Source organism: Monodelphis domestica, chromosome 7, assembly GCF_027887165.1.
Source record: "Monodelphis domestica isolate mMonDom1 chromosome 7, mMonDom1.pri, whole genome shotgun sequence".
Classification (NCBI taxonomy): Eukaryota; Metazoa; Chordata; class Mammalia; order Didelphimorphia; family Didelphidae; genus Monodelphis; species Monodelphis domestica.
Window position 1 is genome coordinate 67,188,934 of NC_077233.1, and position 21,087 is coordinate 67,210,020.

General features: G+C 49.3%; 1 protein-coding gene across 1 annotated transcript in view; it reads right to left on the reverse strand.

Moving 5' to 3' along the window:
• Nucleotides 1–20,443, reverse strand: part of PHF2 (PHD finger protein 2) — a 186,295-nt gene extending 165,852 nt beyond the window's left edge. Inside the window, exon 1 of the mRNA XM_056804794.1 lies at nt 20,008–20,443. Within this exon, the coding sequence (XP_056660772.1) occupies nt 20,008–20,105 (98 nt within the window). The 5' untranslated portion in view covers nt 20,106–20,443. The remainder of the gene's footprint in view (nt 1–20,007) is intronic.
• Nucleotides 20,444–21,087: the final 644 nt, after the last annotated feature.

A 21,087-nucleotide genomic window follows, 5' to 3' on the forward strand; every position in this document is an offset into this window, starting at 1 on the left:
CAGAATTTTAATTTCTTGACTTTATTTTTATTAAAGACTAAAACTAATACCACGGAGTCTTCTGTTTTCAACCTTTATGTTCCTTCCTACAAGATAAACTGAGTTCACACATAAACAAGAAAGAATTCAGCTGAACAACTAGTTTCCCTTTTTGTGTGTTCTATCAAATAATCAGTTTACCTGCACACTCTATGTCAATGGTCAGAGCTGTCCCAACAATAGAATGGGAAGCATTGGGTGGTAATGAGCTCCTTGTCAATGGAAGCCTTCAAGCGCAGACTAGACAATGACTAGACACGAGGCCGTGGGGGGAAAGCTAGACCAAATCACCTCTGAAGACCTTTTCAAGTCTTGGATTCTATAATTCTAGATAAACATTACTTTGTGGAACAAATCTATCATTGCCTTCTTAATGTTTTCAAAAGGCAAAAAAGATGAGCACAAAACCAGAATTCTGAAAAAACAAAACAAAACAACATTTTGGTAAAGGTGGAAGACAAGAACAATCGATCCTAATTTGTTTGCCAAATTTAAGGAACTGCCCAGAGCCACAAGGGTCACTCCCCCAACTCCTATGACTTTTGCTGGGATTCACGGCTGCCATGTCTAGCCACCCACAAAGCAGAACAGTGGGAGAACATGGGAGCTTGGTCATTCTTGATGCTCTCCAGTGAGATGCTGCTATCTTGCTTTGTTTCTTAAGTTTCTTCTGATTTATGAGGGCACTGAGGTCATTCTTTACCCCTTGCATTTTTTTTAAACTATTACTTTCCATCTTGGAACCAATACTATTGGTTCCAAGGCAGAAGAGAGGTAAGGGCTAGGCAATAGAGGTTAAGTGACTTGCCCAGGGTCACACAGCTGGGAAGTATCTGAGGTCACATTTGAACCCAGGACCTCTAGGCCTGGCTCTCAATCCACTGAGCTACCCAGCTGCCCCCTTTACCCTTTGCATTTTATGTGGGGCTTTGTTTCTACATTACCCACTACAGGCATTGTGAGTACTGACACTGAGAAATGATTCCAATTACTTGCTAGAAATGAGAAGTCAGCAAGGAAAGCCATTCTATTTCTATGAAGAGGGAAGGTCCAAATCCCTGCCAATAAAGCCTAATTCAAAAAAGGCCACCTCCTCTGGGAAGCCTTCCCTAAGCTATTTCCCTCAAGTTGGCAATGGCCTTCCCCTTCAGATTTTACACACTCATCCAGTAATATTCTATAGTAAAGCTATCTGTATTGGTGTCTTATCCCTGTACTAGGTTCACAGTCCCTGGAGGGTAAAGACTGTATTATCTAAACTTGTTTTATCTAAACCCTGGCTGCTCAAGATCTAGCCCAGAACTCTGGAAACAAAAGGTGCTTAATCAATATTTGTTGCACTTATTGTGTTATACAATTGGTGTCTAGGAGGGCTGACAGAGCCAGATTACACACTCCACATTTCTAAACATTATAGATGATATTTTGAAGGTTAATGTGTTCTTTGGAGAAAGAATACAAGCAAAAACCCTGAGGCTTCATCTCATAAAGAGCAGACAGGCAAAGAGGAGAACAATCAATGGTAGAGAGGCTGCAGAAAGCCTACACCGTGATCCATCGCTAGTGAGGCTGTACAGCTATTCCAGAAGAAGATTTAGAATAACACAAATAAAATAGCCAAGATGTCCATACCCTCTGACCAAGACATTCCACTGCTAGCCATATCCTCCAAAGTACTCACTGAACAAAAAAGAAAGCTCTGCGTACACCAAAATATTTATAATGGAACTTTCTGTGGCAGCAAAGATCTGGGAATATTAGGTACACCACAAAACATTAGAAAATGGATTTTGAAAAATTCCAAAGAACAAGTTTGGCCTCCAAGAAGAGATGAGAGAAAAAAAGCATCCCTTCTCTCCTCTGTTCTTGTGTGGAGCTAAAAGGAGATCTATGGGTGTATTTTCTTCAAAGCATCAGTCAGTTTTGCTGATTTTTTTTCCTCCTCTCTTTTTAAAATTTTTTTAAATTTCATTTTAAGAGACGGCTCTCTAGGAAGAGGAAAGAAGGAGTAGAGGGGCAAATCTAGGCTATAGAAAAATAAAAACTATAAATAAAATCTGTTTTTAAAACAGTAGAAGGAAAACATAATAAACTTCTCTGAGCCTCAGTTTCCTCCACTGTAAACTGAGAGAAAGGACTAGATGATCACTAAGGTCCCTTCTAGTTCCAATGTTCTGTGATGCTGACTCTCAATCTTGTTAAACGAGATGTGTTTAGAGCCTTAGGAATGGAAGGTCTTTAGGAGAAGGGGCAGTTTTAATTGGATTTGTATCCCCAGAGTCTAAGACAGTGCCTGACACATAGTAGGCACTTAATCGATGTTTGCTGATTAACTGAGGTTCACAGAGAGGATATCAGAACACTCACCCACATCAGAACCAACCAGGTTCTAGAAAAAGGCTCTCTCTGACCAGCAGCCTGGAAGAGCATCCAGGCTCCCTTATGCCAGTCTGGGTCTGCTCAGCTCAGTCACTCCAGGTAAATGGAGACCTAATGATTGCGTCCCCTGGTCAGGCCACCATCTAAGCCAGAAATCAGATTTCTAACCCAGATCAGTCACTGTGGGAGCTCTGGAAAGTCTCAGAACTCTCTGGGTCTTAAGATTCCTCCTAGGGGGGCTCATTGGAGATGTCACTTTTACCCACTGGCCCTGGCACAGAAGCCATGGGAGAATCAGCAAGTGTTCAGGCCTGGGCCAGGAGGCAGGAAGGCTTGAATTCAAATTTGGTCTTACACACTTACTAGGTGTGTGCCCTTGGGCAAGTCACTTCACCTCTATTTGCCTCAGTTTCTTTATCTGTAAAATGAAATTAATCATAGAATTGGCTGTGTAGGTTGTTATGAGAATAAAATGAGATATTTGTTTAAAAAAGGCTTAGGGGTGCCACGTCCAGAGTAGACACTCTAAAAATGCTTATTCCTTTCCCCAGTATGGTGGAAAGATAATGACCAGATTTTACCATGGATTGAATGAAGGAGGAGACAGAGGAATGGAACAGAAAAAGAGCACAGAATAACTCCAGGCTCTAAACCTGGGGCACCAAGTGGGTGGTATCACTACCAACAGAAAAGAGGAAGTTTGATGGAAGGGAAAGTTTAGAGGAAGGGATAAGTAATCTTTTGTGAATGCTACGTTTGCTCTATATTTATGTGATCTGGTAGCTCTGCTCTGACCGTCAGATCCAAAGGGTCCTATAGAAAAGAGAGAGAGGAGAAGGGAAAGGGGAAAATGGAAGGAGGAGGAGGGAGAAGAGAACTATAGATCTACAGCTGGAAGGGATTTTTTTTTAAACTTTTATCTGCTGTCTTAAAATAGTTACTGAATTTTCTTTCCAGGGTAGAAGAGCAGTAAGGGCTAGGCAATGGGGGTGAGTGTCGAAGGCTGGATTTGAACTCAAATGGAAATGTGCCCAGGGACTGAGCCCAGGACCTCTCATCTCCAAGCCTGGTGCTCCATCCACAGAGCCAGCCTCCTAGCTGCCCCAAAAGCCACTTTAGAGCTCATCTAGTCAGAAAGAAAGAAAGAAAGAAAGAAAGAAAGAAAGAAAGAAAGAAGGAAGGAAGGAAGGAAGGAAGGAAGGAAGGAAGGAAGGAAGGAAGGAAGGAAGGAAGGAAGGAAGGAAGGAAGGAAGGAAGGAAGGAAGGAAGGAAGGAAGGAAGGAAGGAAGGAAGGAAGGAAGGAAGGAAGGAAGGAAGGAAGGAAGGAAGGAAGGAAGGAAGGAAGGAAGGAAGGAAGAGAAATGATCCACCTTGGGTTACAGAGGAAAGTAAGCCACTGAGGCTAGACCTGAATTCATTTCCTGAGACTCGAAAAGTTCAGCATTCTCCCTCCTCCAAAACAGATCTGTGCTACTTCAAAGCACTATGACAACACTTCATTGGCTACACCCACCCTAGAAAAGAGACATGCCCCAGTCTTATCTCCAGGCACACACAAAGATGCACACCCAAAAAAAGTGCCTGAGGATCTAGACATCCTTGAGCAAAGAGATCCTGAGCCCTAGGCAGGGCAGAGGCACTGCCGTCCACACTGTGCCTCAACTGACCCATTCCTTCTTGGTTCTTGTACCCTGCTCAGTGCCCCAGCCAGAAATCCTCCGGTTCCCTCCTGCTGGACTCCAAAGCCCCGGATCTTATTTCTACCACTCTAATAAACAGCTTAAGTATTTACTACGGACTCAAACAGGACTATAATTCAAGGGGCAAAGTTATAGTTAGGCAGGATCTTAAAAGAATCAGAGTTTACTACCTCCGAGTTACAAGCGGTACTAAATCATATCCCTGATTATCTAAAAGTGGAGCGTAACTCTATCTGGTCCCTTCGACGGTGGCCCCCGGGCTGCTATAGGAACCGAACAACTGCCTCCTTCCCCCCCTCTCCCTGCCCCGCTCTGAGACCTGGATCGGGTGTGCTTTGGGCTCTAGGCATGAGGGTTGCAGAACGACCTTGATAAGCCAGAGATTTCCGGAGAAGGACAGCCGGAAGAGGCAGGGGGTTTGAGATCCTCCCACGTGAGGATTTGATGAAATGGCTGGGCATATTTAACAGAAGGCGCATTAGAAAGCAGTGGTCTTCAAGTATCTAAAAAGGTTCCAGGGGTGAGAAGAATTCCACTTGTTCTCCTTGACCCCAAAGGTTGTAAAGTAAAGGGACAAAGGACACGGAGGTTAGCTTTAATGTAAAGGAGAAATGTCCTAGTAATTAGAGCTATTTAAAAAAAAATGGAAGGATCCACCTTGGAAGATGGCAATTTCTACGTAGCAGAAGGTCTTCAAGCAAAGACAGGATGACTATTTGTCAAGGAAGTGGCAGAATACTCCAGGCAGAATTCCGATTGGCTTAAAAGGACTCTAAGGAGACTTCCATCTCAGAGATTCTGCAATGCTTGGGTGCCCTTGCTTTAACTTTTTTAGTTCAAGACCCTCGTACACTCCTAGCTTCCTCTCCCTCTTGGGACATATTCTGTTTATCAGAACTAGTAGAAGAATCTCCTATTTGTGCCCCAAGGGGACTTCCACTGTTTCGGTCCACCACATGCTATTCTGGTGCCATTCACTAAAGTCCCTTCTGGATCCTGGACACAAGAAGCACCCTGACTACTTCTGCTGTCTATTCTCTCCTTGACTCAAAAAAAGAAAAAATGCCCTCTGCCTGCAGGATCCCTACTGGACTGTTTTCTGCCTCCAGGACCCCAAGTGTCAGAAGCATCTTTGCAGTTAAGGGAATGGTCACCATTTGGTTCTTTTACCGCCATATAGTCTACCTTTCTAGCTCTTAGAGAACTCTCTCCATATTCCTCCTTGTCGAAGCTTGTTTGGTCCATGCTTTTTTTAAAATTTAATGACAGAAAAAAAATTTATTTACTTATTATATGTATAACCCAGTGAAAATGCTTGTCAACTTCAGGAGGGGGGGAGGGAAGGAGGGAGACAACAATAATCATATAACCATGGACAAAAATTTTTTAATTAAAAATTTTAAAAGTACATTTATTGCCTCTATTTCTTACCATTCATTTATTCAAATCAAATGAAATAATATTTTTTAAAAGCTTGGCACAGTATCTGGTACACAGCAGATGCATAATAAATGTTCTTTCTCTTCCTTTTTCTAGCTTGTCCTCCATTATTCTACTTCCACTGCTCTATGGAAGATGACCACGATTCCTAATCACTATATCCTGTGCCCTTCTCAGCCATCATCCTTTTTGATCTATCTTCAACACTGTCACTACTGGCCAGCCCATTCTCCCTGACACTCTCTTCCTAAGACTTTCAAGGCATTACATTCTCCTTGTTGAATTGTTTCCATTGTGCCCAATTTTTTGTGATCCCATTTTGGGGTTTCTTGGCAAAGATCCTGGAGTGGTTTGCCATTTCATTTTCCAACTCATTTTATAGGAAACTGAAGCAAACAGAGTGAAGTGATGCACCCAGATCACCCTGTAAGTGTCAGAGGCCAGGCAAAAACTTCCAAAAATGAGTCTTCCTGATTCTAAGCCCAGTGTTCTATCCTCTGCACCCCCTGACTGCCCTGATCCCCCTAATTATTCTTCAGTGTACTCCTCTCACTCCTTCAGAACTTCCTTTTGGGGGAGGCCGGTAGCAGGAGAGATAAGAGAATTGGATCTGGAGTCAGGAAATCTTGAATTCAAATCTGGCCTCCAACATTTCCTGCAGTATCCAAGGCAAGTCAATTAAGCTATGTTTGTCTCCATTTATGCAACTGTAAAATAGGAATACTAACAGTCTCTTCCTCACCAGTTTGCTAGGAGGGTAAAATGAGATAACACTCTATTGGGTTTTTTTTTTTAATGCTTAGCACAGTGCCTGGCACATAGTAGGCACTCTAGAGATGATTACTTCCTCCTCTTCTTCCCACTTCCATCTAAATATTGGTGTTATCAATATTCTACTCTTGTTCAATCTCTCCATCGTACTCTCTGTAGGCAACTGCAGTTAATTCCCTACCTTCATCTATCACTGACCTGTATCTAAATGCCTCCCAAATATATATCTCCAACCCGAACCCTCGCCTGCCCCTGTCCCACATTTCCAACTTCCTATTAGTCATCCCCAGGATAACATGCTAGCACCTCAAAATCAATATGGCCAAAACCAAACACCCTCTTCTTTCACGTTTTATTCTCAAAATGACCTTTCCTATTTCTCATAATGACACAACCTGTAGAATTAGTGAAAATTCTAGTCCTCCCACATAGTCTCTGGACATCATATACACCAGGAGAAGGACTTTCCTTCCTGTTCTAAATCTGAGGGTTTCTCTGGGGCTCTCAATCAGCTGTCAGCTGGTCAGGGTTAGGCAAAGCAGACCCCAGCACAATGTGTGCCACTTGGGAGGGGGGATCACAATGAAGGGTTTTTAAAAACTTAAACTTTTATTATGTAGTTATTCATTTAGTTATTAATAACTTATTTAACTTTTTATTAAAATGCACTTATTTTAGTGCCCCAAAAATTCAACCTACAAGGCACCAAGACATTTCTTTTGTGATAAGCAAAGTTTCATGTAGCATAGACTAATGCTACGGAGGCAAGATGCACAAATGCACAAATACCAGTTCTATGTCTGACTCGGACTTCTCCCGGTTGGCTCTGCCTACAGCTTGCAGCTCAAAAGCAAAGAATGTGGAGTCGTGACTCAGGTGCCACTAATGTCCATTGAGCCCTGAGAGCTCCGTCTACTCTTCCAAGATGTGGACCGTGCAGTGTGCCTACCGAGAGTCCTTTCAAGAAGTGTCCTATTGCACTGGACAAGGAATCCTCCGTAGAGCTAGAATATCCTTCCAAAGCCCCTTCCACTGCTGAGCAAGGCTCCCTTGTAGTTGAGGTCTCTCCTCATCCCTCTGCTAACAGTACTCCCTGTCTCATCTCACCAGGCGCTTCCTTAAGCATCGGCATCATGTGTGTTACAATGATGTGTTTTGTGTTTTATTCCTGACCTAGGCTATAAATAATGTGAGACTACAGACAAGGACTCTTGTTGGGCACAGTGGATGGACCACTTGGCTTGGAATCCTGAAGACTCATCTCTATGAGTTCAAATCTGGCCTCAGACACTTACTAACCGTGTGACTCTGGGCAATGCCTCAGTTCTCCATCTGTAAAATGAGCTGGATAAGGAAATGGCAAACCACTCTAGTATCTTTGCCAAGAAAATCCCAACTAGGGCTAGTCTGAAGAGAGTAGGGTAGATATGGCTACAGTTCTATATCCTATCAGGCTACCCCTGCCCTAGACTCCCTGACCCTCAGGGAAGAGAAGTGTCCGTGCCAGAGCAGGCGGGGCCATGGAAGAACTCACCATTACCACATTCATGGTCCATGTCCTGAGGAGTTAAGATGCAAGAACTGAAGAGGACTAGAGCCTGATACCACAAAGCCAAGTTAGGAGCAAAGAGGAAGTGACTCCAGTTGTTCGTCTGAGGAAGGAAGGGTCACAGCAGAGAGGCCCCTGGTCAGCTTGCTGCCCTGCCCCAAGGCCTTGGCTACCTTGCAGGCTAGAGGGGCTCAAGCCAGCCCTCTTGTCAGTTCAGTCCCACCTGGCTAACTCCTCTGCAGTCACAGGATGCTCATTAGTGTTGAACCAGGCTACCACACTATCAGTTCTCTTCTGGCATTCTTCAGATGGATGAGATTCCCACTCCCCATGCTCTGAGCACAGAGACCCTGATGGATGATCCCTCTGTTCTGGGGCCTCATGCTGGCAGGGAGTCAGAAGGACACTTGAGGGTTTCATGGCTGAATGCTCATGGCTTCATTCAGAGGCTACAAGGGCAATGCAGAAGCTTACTGTGACCAAGAAGCTACAACCCAGCACCGTGGGGTGAGAAGTGGGGTTAGGGCTGTATTTCAATGCCTTAGCCTAAGAGGTCAACCAGGAAATCCTCCCAGAGGGGATACCCCCTACCCACAGGCAGAGAACAGATGCAAAATAGCAGCTGCCTTTATTTTGCTGCTATGCAAAGAGAACTAGATTTAAAACAAGTCCCAGGTTTGAATCCTATCATGATGAGAAAGCCTGCATTCCCCCATTTGCTAAATGAGGCTAACAATTCTCTATAGTGACTGTCTCACTAGAAAGTGCTTCTTAAGCCAGATAGGGTTTGCGATGGACAAGCTCTCTTTACCAAGGCAGCTGTGAAGTCTCAGAAATATCTTGCTCTGCAGAATCCTGAGAGAGCCTGAATCAGATTAAAGTGGAATTGAGAAATTTGTAACAAAATAAATTTAAAAAAACAATATAGAGAATGTTAATTTGTAGATTTCTGAGACAATATATAGGCAGCCAGAGCACAGTGGATATAGCACAGGGTCTAGAGCCAAGAAGGATCATCTTCCTAGGTTCAAATCTGGCCTTAGACACCAGTTGCATGACCCTGGGCAAGTTACTTAACCCCGTTTGCCTCAGTTTTCTCATCTGTAAAAATGTGCTAGAGAAGCAAATGGCAAACCACTCTGCCAAGAAAATCCCAAATGGGGTCACAAAGAGTCAGATATGACTGAAAAAAGGCTGAATAAGTCAATATACAGTCCTGAATTTGACACCACTGGCAGAGAGCACCAAGGTCTTCTTAGATCTTAGGACAGTGCTCCAGTCATTAGTAGCACACTGCCAGATAAAACTATAAACTGTGAATCATCATTCCAAGATTGGGGCAGTTTTCCATAGACTTCAGATTAGTATATGAGCAGACAAAAAAAAGTCCAAGGACTTGCCAATTGAATACAGCAATATCTTTTGTATTCCCAAGAACTTTAAAATTAGTCACTAAATCTCAAAATAAAAGTTTGCTTTTTTTTTTTTAAAGAATCTGACTCCTTGGTATAAAATACATACACATATACACACAGAGAGACATGCTCTGTGGGCATCTTGTATGGTAGGTTACTTTAGGAATTCTCAGCTCCATCACTTAAGGGGTAAAATCTTTTTTAACAGATAAAAAAGCTGGTTTCTCCATTTACTTGGAGAAATGTGTAATTCTCATGCTCCCAAGGTCAAATCCAATCAAAGACTAGGAGTAGAAATGTCTTTCTCCACAGAAAAAATCAAGGGCTTCCAGGGTCTCGTAGGGTTTGGTCCCTGCTTGGGCCACCAGCTGTGCCCCTGCTCAAGGCACTGAGCCTAAGGAGAGTCAGCAGGATCCACAGCTCTGGAAATCACCAAAAAGCAACTTCTTCTCCAAAAGGCCCTCCCAGAAAAGGAGGCTCCCAAACCACCCTTATCGCCCTTCCGGAGATGTGTGGCAGGACTGATCAACTTTCAGGTCAGCAGGAAAGAAGCCTGGTTCTTCTGAAGGACCACTGGCAGGGGTTGGAAGGGAAAGGCCAAAATCGACCATGTTTTATAAGTGAAAAGCAATCATTTAGGGAATTATGTTTGTCTTAGAGAAAAAGAGAAAATATTCCACTCATCTGTTTTTTTAAATTAAGGAAAACAGAAAACAGAAAAGTCTATTCAGTAAATATAAGAAAAAATTTAAAATAGACTTCAGTCTACATTAAGGTCATGTAGAGAAGGCAAAGCATGGCGGTGGTCGTGTTTAGTTGATTTTCAGACCTGTCTGACTCTTCAGGACCCCTTTTGGGGTTTTCTTAGAAACTGGGGAGGGATTTTGGAGTGGTTGGGTTTGGGTTTTGTTTGTTTGTTTGTTTGTGTTTTCATTTAAATCCTTCCTTTCATCCTTAGTATCAATTATAAGACAGAAGAGGGAGGAGGAATAGGTGATCACAGTTAAGTGGCTTGCCCAGGGCATATCACTAAGAGTATCTAAGGCCATATTTGAACCCAAGTCCTCCTGACCATCCCTTGGCTGCGAAAAAGAAAGGAGATGGAAAAAGTATAAGAATAAAGATAGGAAGGATTCAGAAAGCTCGAAAGAGAAAAATGGAGTGAGGGAAATAAAGCAGAACAGAGACAAGAAATAAGTATAAAGATAAAATGAGTCACTCAGAGACCCACATGGGGAAAAAGAGAACAACTGCACAAAGGCAATGATGAAGTCTGGCCTCCCGGCTAGGTGACGCTGGGGAAGTCACCCCAGGGCCCAGCCCTTTTGCCTCGGAAGCGAGGCACAATACGGATTCTAAGATTTACAAACAAGACAACAACGGGACGCCAGGGAAGGATGCTGACCTTGGAGTCTGGAGCCTCGGATTGGATCCTGGCACCCCTGGCCAAGGGACTCCCTTTGGCTCTGAGACTCCTTTTCCTTGATTATGACACGAGGATAATAATTCTGCTTCTACAACTTAACTTAGGGGATTTTGTGGAAATCGAATGAGAAAATGAACGGGAAAGTACCTCATGATCCAGGATCTAGAGAAATCCAAGAATGGCTCCAAACACCCTGATGACCAAAAAGCAAAGCTCTCCACAGGTCCTCCCCCTACCCTCTTGTGCAAAATTATGGGATAAAAACCTTATTTAAATGGAGGGAGTGGGGTTAAGGGCACAACACTCAAAAACATCCTCGGCGTTCCATAAGAAAAAGAAAAGGGACCTAATAAACATGGCGGCACAGTTTAAACATTTTAAATGGCCAAGAAATACACAGAGGCTATGATAACTGGAGGCAGCATCACGTGCTCGGAGAGCTGGGGACTGCAGCGCCATGGCCAATGGGCCCATCGCCTTGAACAAGCCCGCTGGCTCGCCTACAGAAGTGGACCTCAGAAGGGCTCCGGCCTGTGAGTTATGGGAAAGGGATACCATTTCTGTGTTTCTGGGGAGCATAATCCCACCTAAGCAAACACAAAATTCATGTTACGTTCAAATCGTTCGCTGACATATCAACTGCATGGGAACAAATTCACATTTTCAGAACAAGTGTGAGAGCAGAACAGACTGTATGTATATTTAGAAAGGAAATAGACCTTCATGGTGACACATGCTCCTTGTGGGCCTTTTGGAACCACAGATTTGAAAGGGACTGAGAGGTCAGCCATCCCAGCCCTTTCATTTTATAGATGAGCAAACTGAGGCTTGGAGGGGAAGCAACTCACCCATGGTCATGTCACCAAGCTAGTCTGAGAGATTGAGCCACTTCATCCACCTCCAGATCCCAAATGCTTTTCAATGGACTGTGAGACCTGTGAGGGAATTGATGCTAAGCATGTGTTAAGTTAGGTTCGGTTTTCACAACTATGGGACAAAAAGGGGTGTCACTTCTTACTACCTGTCTCACAGGCTGGAAACAAATAAACCTTGAGTGAAAAGCTGGCCCATCCGAAATAGGTTCCCCATGTTCTAGGTCTTCAACATTTAAGTCAACATTCAATCACTAACTAAAACAAATAATAAATGACATTTTTATTAATAGTTTGAGGGGCTTGCTTAGGCCCTCCCAAATGAAAAACACTCATTAAACATTTTTTTAGTGTCTTCGATGGTTTCCTAGAGGGATCCCAAGTGGAGAATACAGATGTCTTCTCAAAAACACAGTTCTCCTGGAACAAGGACAGTTCTTCCTCACCGTTCTCAGGATAGAGGAGGGATCAAAATTCTCCTCAGATTGGCAGAGGAAGTGAGGTAGAGAGAAGAGACTAGAGGAGTGCCAGAACAAACATTTGCACTATCCAGGCCATTCTAATTATACAAGTCTTTTTAGGCATTTCCTACTTGCAAGTGGAAACATTTGCAGCAATGTTCACCGCCTAAAACAGCCTCAAAACAAATGTTTGCTACAACTGAAAGGTTACAAACAAATATTACCACACTGGACAGTCTCTGGTCAAACAAACATTTTCAATGGAAACAAATATTTCAGCTGTTAAAGATATGCAACAGATCAAATAGGGAGGAAGGAAGAGAGAAAAAAAAAGGAGGGAGAGAGGGAGGGAGGGAAAGAGAAGAAGGGAGAGAGGGAGGGAGGGAAAGAGAAGGGAGAGAGGGAGGGAGGAAGGAAGGAAGGAAGGAAGGAAGGAAGGAAGGAAGGAAGGAAGGAAGGAAGGAAGGAAGGAAGGAAGGAAGGAAGGAAGGAAGGAAGGAAGGAAGGAAGGAAGGAAGGAAGGAAGGAAGGGAGGGAGGGAGGGAGGGAGGGAGGGAGGGAGGGAGGGAGGGAGGAAGGGAGGAAGGGAGGGAGGGAGGGAGGGAGGGAGGGAGGAAGGGAGGGAGGAAGGAAGGAAGGAAGGAAGGAAGGAAGGAAGGAAGGAAGGAAGGAAGGAAGGAAGGAAGGAAGGAAGGAAGGAAGGAAGGAAGGAAGGAAGGAAGGAAGGAAGGAAGGAAGGAAGGAAGGAAGGAAGGAAGGAAGGGAGGGAGGGAGGGAGGGAGGGAGGGAGGGAGGGAAGGAGTGGTACTATGACAGCTGCAAAGAAAAGTACTACAAAGCAAACTGGGATAGAGGCAGAAGAGATTTACAAAGTACTGGGATGGAATCTGACCAAGGAGAGATCTTTCATCTCCAAGGTGGGAGAGTCCGTTATCATTGCAGAGGAAGCTAATCCCTTCGGGAATACAAGAATTTCTTTTCTGGACTAACTTTTTAAGTAGGTGGCAGCTGTAGAGTCCAGACACAAAAGACAACTTTTGCAAGCGCGTGGAGGTAGAAGATGCCAGCCAAATGAAGTTCAAAGGGAGTAATAGAAAGGGGAAAGGATGGAAAAGAAGGGCCAGATTCTTTTGTGGAAGAGTATTAAATGCTTGGCTGAAGAGTGTCTTCTATACAGGCATTTTATCATTCAGGCAAAAGAAGCCCACTGAAGGCACCAACCCACAAAATGTGCCCAGCATCACTTGGGGGAGAACCAAGAAGCTGGCCAGATTCACTGTTCCCTAACCAAAGAAGCCAGAACTCAAGCTAGGGAGACACAACTAAAAGACCTGGGCTATTAAATGTACAATAAATTCAGCAGAGGCTTCCTATCTGAAGCTGAGCCTTGAATGATGGAATAGTAGGAAGGAGGAAAGACATTTCTAGGGTAGGAGAAGGTGGGAATGGCATTGCATTTGACTTTTAGGAATTCAGGGCTTCATCAACATCTTTTACCCAGCATCTTCCTATTTTCAAATAGGTTATGATTGTATTGATTATTCTACTAAATGAAGTTTGGCCAGCAAGAGTGGCAACAGGTGTGGAGGTGAGAAAGCGATAATATTTGGGCTCGGGATGTCCAGTTTTATGGCCATTCCTTCCCAGAGACCAGAGACAACAAAAGCAAAACTGCTCCTGCTAACACTTTCCCCACACCTGCCCCATTCCACTTCACCTGGAGTCAGAAAGATCTGAGTTCAAATCCAACGTTGTACCCTTACAACTATGTGACTCTGGCCAAGACATTTAACCATCTGCCTTAGTTTCCTCAACTGTAAAACTGGGATAATACAGAAGCCACGTCACGGGTTATTCTGAAGATGAGATCCCAATCTTCTTTCGAGGAGTGCTCAAGCACAAGGTGTCCCTGCTCTCCTCTGTGGCTGGTGGCCTCCTCTTGCAACTACCTCGTCCAATACTTTGTATTTATTGTCTTTTCTGTATATTCTCGTAGACTGACTTGTCTCCTGTGTTAGGATGGAGGTTCTCTGGGAACAGGGATTCTTCCCTCCTGTGCATCTCCCCAGCCCCGGCACTCTACCTGGCAAAAAGGAGGGGTTACCAACTGCTTCTCGACTGACTTCTCCCACCTTTTGCACGTTCACCTCCATCTCTGAGCCACATTAGCCTCCTTCCAAGGCCACCTCCTCCAGGAAGCCTTTTCTGATTCCAGACTGTCTGTGGGAGCCTCTGGAAATGAGTTCATTTTAAAGAGGCTGCGTCTCCCCAGCCCTCACACTCACTTGTCCAGGGACCTTGGATTTTATTTCAGGTGTGCTGGGAGGCTTTGTACAGCCTCGCCTTAGAATATCAAGGCCTTGAAGGCCACAAATTGGGGGAAAGCTTTGTTTCCCAGGCCTAGCATTGTGCCTTTGGTGGCTTGTTTTGGGTTTCTAATGGAACTGAATAGAAAAGGAGAGCCCCAAGTTAGTGTTTTAACACCCCGGCACCAAACCCAAGCATAGGGACTTCCTAAAAAATGGTAGAGGCCAGCAAGGTGGGGCTCCATGTGGAGGCTGAGAAACAAGGCCCGGGAAGTAGGAAGGAAGAAGGAAGGCGCCGGGCCCTCGGGGTATCCAAGTGGCACCCCTAGCCCTAGCCCTCCCTCACCTCTAGAGCAAGCACTGAGGGGTCCCCAAAGGCCGGACAAGACGCCTCGCCCTAAGGGAGATCAAGTTTAAAGAAAGCACGGAGTCCAAGCATGCACCCACCCGTGCCACGTGCAGGGAGCCCTGCCGAGGTGCCAGGACAAAGCAGGCCGGGAGAGTAGCCGATGCCCCCCAAAGAGCAGGGCACCCAGGCCCAGAGGCGGGAGAGGAATCAGAGCCCACCGAGGATGCTTTGGATCTGATCCCAGAGACAAGAGGAGACCGCTAGGAGGGACAGAACCAAGTGGGCCGACCCGTCATCCAGGAAAAGCGCTTCAGTAGCTGGGGGGGGGGGGAGATGTGAGGCAGGGAAAGCGGTGGGGAGGCCACCGCAGTAATCCAATCCAAAGCTACTCAGACCGCCAGGAGAGCACCAGGCCTGGAGGCAGAAGATTCCACGTCCTGAGCTCAAATCCAGGTTCAGACACTCCCTATCGGGGTGATCCCAGACAAGTCTGTGGACCCTTGTGCCTCAGTTTCCCCATCTGTAAAATGAGCTAGAGAAGGAAATGGCAAAACCACACCAGTCTCTCTGCCAAGAAAACCCCAAATGGGCACGATTAATCGCTGAAGAGACAACGGGTGGCTACAATATACGTGACAAGTATAGTAGAGCTTTAAAAAAGAAAGGACTATGTGAGGGGGAAGGTCCTTCCAAAGAGAAGGCTGGGGCGACTTTCCCTCTGGAGTTGGGCTTTAAAAGATGGAGGAATTCAGCAGCTCTTCAATACAAAAGAAGACGCCGGGGTACCAGAAAAAGTGCTAGACTTGGGGGGCAAAAAGATCCGGGTTCAAGTCCTGCCTCCAGCACTTACTAGCTCAATTGATGAAAGTCTTGGACGTGCTGGGAGGGCCTCCGTGTCCTCACAGTAAATGTGAATCACAACTCTTGCCCCGTCTCAGAGAATCCGGGTGCAGAAAAGGCTCTATAAATACGAGTCGGGAGAAGAGAAGGGCCAACTGGATTCCTCCTCCCGGGTTCCCAGAGCCAAAAAATGAAACAAAACCAAAAACATCCCTTCTCTAAGCAAAGTCTTAGTTTTCCAAGTTTGCCAACTGCCTGGCGGCTCGTGGGGGTCCCTGTGCTTTGGGGCTCCTCCAGCAGCCATACGAGAGGCCCCTCAGATCCAAGAAGTGAAGTGACTGGACCAAGGTCACAAAGTTCCTGCGTGGCAGTGCCAGAATTTAAACCCAAGTTCTGACTCCAAAGTGAGCCGTTGTACCAGGCTTCCCCAAACGGGAGTAAAGAAGGTCGCCTATTCCCGGTCCTTTACAGAAAATGAAGTTATAGGTTTTGAAGGGCTGGAGAGCCTGGAAATCCTCCCAGGAAGCACCATGCCTACAAGGGAGACGACACCCTCCTCAGAAACTGCAAGGCCCCTTCTAGGACAGCACCTCGAGGAGCCCCCAGAAAGGTAGCGCCCCCCACGCCGGCCTGGAAGGGCCTGGCCATGGGGAGGGAGGGTCCGCATCCTCGGAGCTTAAGACCAGGAGAGAATCTCTGGTTCTGCCTTCAGAAGGAGTTTCAAGACATAAAATCTAGATGACACGGTTGGCATCCATGTTCCCAGAATAGGGAGGCTTAGCACCCCCACAATGCCCCTTCCTGGGGACTTCTGGACCCGAATCTGGCTCCCTTCTGTGGGAGAGGAGCCTTTCTAGAAGCAGGCCAAGATCTTGGGTGATAGGAGAGAAGCAATACTTCCTGGTCCACTTTTTCTAGAGTCTACCATTTCTTCCCTAATTTGTCTTTATGCACAATACCCCACCTCCATCTCAACCTACGAAAATGATTTCCTTTCTCTGAAGAGCAGCTCAAGTACTGTATCCTCCACAAAAGCTCCCGGATAAACCAGCTTCCGGGTTCCCTCCTCCAATTCAACTCAATCCCTCAAAATATATAAATATACATACATACATACATATATATATATATACATACATATATGTGTGTGTGTGTGTGTGTGTGTGTGTACCTACTATGTGCCTGGAACCAGGTGCTGAGAAGGCAAAGGGAAAAAGGAACTTTGTGGCCTCCAGAAAATAACATTTCTACTCTGCCCTTAAGAAAATAACATTGGCTGGTAGGCAGATAAATATTTAAAGAGGCAAGAAGCAAGAGGGGCCAAAAAGAGATGGGAAGGCTCTGGGACTACCTGAGGAAAAGGGATCCGGTTCACCCCAGAGGGCAGAACCAGGGACAGGAGGCACAGCAGGAGCATCCCAAAGCAGAAGGGGCTCCCTTTGGACCCAGACAGCCTGGGGCTCTTTTCTGATTCGGTCCACGGTATTTCCCTTCCCCCCACCCCCAGGTCAGTGTTTTGCCCCTCCCTGGTGCCTTAGGCTCACTTGGGTGCTATTGATATGTGAACTCATCTCATTCCTACCTCCAGCACCAGTCTCTAAGCTCCCCCTTGTTTTGTTTTGGTTTTGTTTAAAAAAAAAAAAAAAGGCTTCCTTCCAGTCTTTGAATCCATACGGTGTATTGGTGAGGGCTAGGCCATGGGGGGAGAGAGCTGGGAAGTGTCAGAGGCCAGATTGGAGCCCAGAACCTCCCGTCCCTAGGCCTGGCACCCCATCCGCCCAGAACCCCGGCTGCCCCTTGCTTTGTTTTTTGAGTCTTTGCGTCTTCCTCAGGAGGCACTCAGGAGGGCTCCTCTATGGCATTCCCCAGCTCAGGAGGCTGCCCCAGCCACAGCCACCTCCGGCTTCCCCATCCAGCCCCGGGTGGTCCACAAGGGGCCTTGGAATTCCTACCTCCATGGGTCTCTGGCACCTTTCAATAAGCAACAAGGCTTCTACGCTTTCTCCCTAGCAGAGGCCAGACCGAAGAGCCAGCCTGGGAGTCTAGGTCGGGGCTCTTCCTGGGGGTCTCACCCAAGTGCCTGGAAAAGCAGAGGAGTGAGGTGGAGAACTTCCAAGGTCCCTTTGGCCCTGCCCATTTCTGCCCTGAACTCTGCCTTGGGCGGCAGCTCCCCCACAAGGGGCTGAGACACCCGGAAAATTGGGAGGGAACGAGAAAGAAGTCCAGGATGCCCCCCAACAAGAACATGAAATTGCTCCCACAGACTTTGGGGACTGTCCCTGCTTGGCAACAAACCTGCTCCCAGGAAAATGCTGGGCCGGACGACAGAAAGGCAGTTCGTCCCCCTGACACCCCCCCCCCAGGATGGGATTAGGTCCCTTGGCTGGAAGCCAGCCCGCCACCTCTCCTCTCCTCTCCCCTCCAGCCGGCACATCCCACTGGCAAAATGAGATGCACCCAGAACCAGTTGGGGCGGTTTGGGCATCGAGGCTGTCACCTCCTCCCCCTCCTCCTATTACTCTGACACTCACTCCTCTCCGGAGGAGGCCAGGTTTGGCAAAGGGGGCGCGCGGCGGGGGAAGGCTGAGAACGGGCACAGCTGGGTGGCCCAATGGCCAAGGCAGGAGCCCCCTCCCATCGGGCCTCTCCGAGCCCAAGCCCCGAGCCTTCCCGGGCAGAGCAGCAGGGGGGGAAGTAACCGACAGACAGCACAGCCTCACAAACCGAAAGAAACCTACTTAGCCCGCTGCACCGTCAGGTCTTTGCCCGGCCCCACCCCCATCGGCCACCTTCCCCCCAAACCTCGGATCTCGTAGCCCCGGGCCAACCCGACTCAGACTGGGGAGCCCAGGGATGCCTCACCTCCATTAAGGAAAGCGAAGAGAGGGGTGGTGGACACGGTTTCTGGGCTGATTCTGCCTTGAGTGGGCCCAAATGGTGGCGGGGGGGGGGGGGGGGAAGAGGAGGGAGGGGGACCGTGGAGAACTCGGCTCGTTTCCAGCGGAGGCACATTACTTGGGCTCCCACTTTAAGCCTTGCTCGCCCCCCTCCTCTCCACTCCACACACGGGTCTGCCCCCTGTCTGTCCCTCCTCCACCTTCCCTCCCTCCCTCATCTCCCCGCCCTATCCTCGCCAGCGCTGGGAGCCCGCCACTCGGTCCTCCCTGGGGACTCTGCCCTAGGCTGGACTCAGCTCCCGCCTCTCCCAGACCCCCAGCCCGGTTGGGCCCCCGGTCTCAGCGCGATCACTGTCCCGCGCGGGGAAAGTTAAGGCAACTTCACAGGGGGAGGAGACCGGAGGGGAAGCGGGAAGGAAGCTCAGGCCCTGGGCCTCTCTCCTTGCCACCTTCCTAGCCCTAGCTCCCACCATACCCCAGGCCCTGGCCTCCAGGGGGCAATCCCCCATCCCTAGCTGTCAGTGGCACGAGAATCAGGCTAGCCCCAGACCCGGATAGGGGAAGGAGAGGGAGAGGAAGGGGCGCGGGGTCCCAGGCCCAGCAAACCCCCGAACTTTCCCTGCGGGGCGCCCAGCGAGCAGGGTCCTCCCAGGGGGCTCCTCCAGCAGTCCAAAGCGGCTACCGGGCTATGCCCGGGCAAGCGAGCGGCGCTGCAGCTGGGAGCAGAGGGCCAGACCGGACCTCGGTGCCCAACGCTGAGCAGAGCAGTCGAGCTGTTTCCGCCGCCGCGGCCGCTACCGCTGCCCGCCTGCCCGCCCGCTGCCCCCCCAGGCTTTGTGCGCGGCCTTCCCTCCCTTTCTCCCTCCCGAGAGCTAGCCCGGCAGCTGTCCCCGAGCCGGGGTAGCTCGCCGGGAGCGCGGCGGGCGGGCCGGGCCGAGGACAGTCAGGCTCCCAGCCGCCCTCACCCTCCGGCCCTGGCACAAAGGGGAGCCCCGCCCGGGGGCCCCCAGCATGGGCAGGAACCGCCACCGACCCTTCGGTCCCCTCCACCGCCAAAATAAATAAATAAATAAATAAAATACCAGCCCAGGCGCAGGGGCCCGAGGCCGTGGGCTGGGGACAGCCTGGAGACTAACTCCTCCTCTCTCCCCGGGAAGGAAGGGCCTGTGGCGGCCACGGAAGGAAGGGGGAAAACACTGCTCTGGAGCGAGCGCCACACCAGGCGAATTCCGGATTTATTTATTTTTATCCCGGGCACGGGGGCGGCGGGAGCAAGGGGCCCAGACTCGGGCTCGGGCGGGATTCCGGGCCACGGAGCGGGGAGGGAAGGAAGACAGCCTAGGGACAGACAATACATGCAGCTGGAAAATCCGTCATCCCCTACCGGGGCTCGGGGGAGCGGAGCCAAGACAAGGTTAGGCGAGGGGAGCCCTCGGGCGGGGAAAAGGAGGAGGATGGGCGCCCCTTGCCGCGCGCCCTGTGCCCCTGCGCCCGTGCCGACCCCGCAGACTCGGCCCGCCGTCCCCAGCCTCCCCGAGGCCCGACCCGGCCGGGCGCGCTTACCTGCCGTGGAACCAGTCCTTACAGGCGTCGCACTCGATCATGAAGCGGGTAACGTCGTAGGGCAGCCGGCAGATGCAATAGACAGGCACCGTCGCCATGTTAGCTGCCGCTGTTCCTGCAGCCGCCGCTGCTGCCGCCGCCGCCGCTCCTCACTCCTCCGACAGCCGCCGCCGCCGCCGCCGCTGCTGCCGCCGCTAGTCCTCCTTCTTCTCCTCCTCCTCCTCCTCCTTCTTCTCCTCCTCCTCCTTCTCCTCCGCCTCCTTCTTCTCCTCCTCCTCCCGCGCCGGTTCCCGTTGGCAAAAAACACAGCCCCAGTGTCCAGGCAGCGGCGGGCCAGGGGCCGGGGCCGGGGCCGGGGCTGCCCCCGCTGCTGCAGCCGCCGCCGCCGGTCAGGCCGGCTGCTCCTGCCGCCGCCGCCGCCGCCGCCGCTTCTCCTTCTCCTTCTCCTCCTCCTCCTCCTCCTCCTCCTCCTCCTTCTCCTCCTCCTCCTCCTCCTTCTCCTCCTCCTTTTCGCCTCTGAAAGGGGGGAGGGCAAAGGGAAAAAATCCACAAACAGACTCCCCCCTCCCGTGCACACGCCAGCCCCCGGTGGCGGCGGAGGGGGCTGTGTCTATACAATGCGAGGAGGATCCGAGGGAATCGATCCGTGCGGCGGCTTCCGCGAGGAGTCCATGTCCAGATTTTGTCAAATTGTCGCGGCCGGAGCCCTTTCCCCGAGCCCGCCTGGGCACTAGGGGGTGGAGGGGGTGGAGGGAATGGGGGTGGGGGGAGAAGCGTGGGGTCCGGGCTGCGGGTGGGCTGGCGGCGTGTGGGTACACAAAAGGAAAAATGGATCTGCAGCGCGCGAGCAGACGTAGGCGGCTGGGCTGCAAAGTTTTCTCGACCGGGGTGCCGGAGCTGGGGGTGCAGACAAGGGCCCCGGCGACGCGGCGCGGTACAGGGCCGGCGCCTGCGGTCTGTCCGCACGGGTTCCGCGGAGCGCGGCTGTCACGCCGAGAGTGAGCTGGCTGGCGGGCGGGCGGAGGAGCGAGGGAGGGAGGGAGCAGAGCCCGGAGCCCTCGCCTCCCAACCCATCCGAAG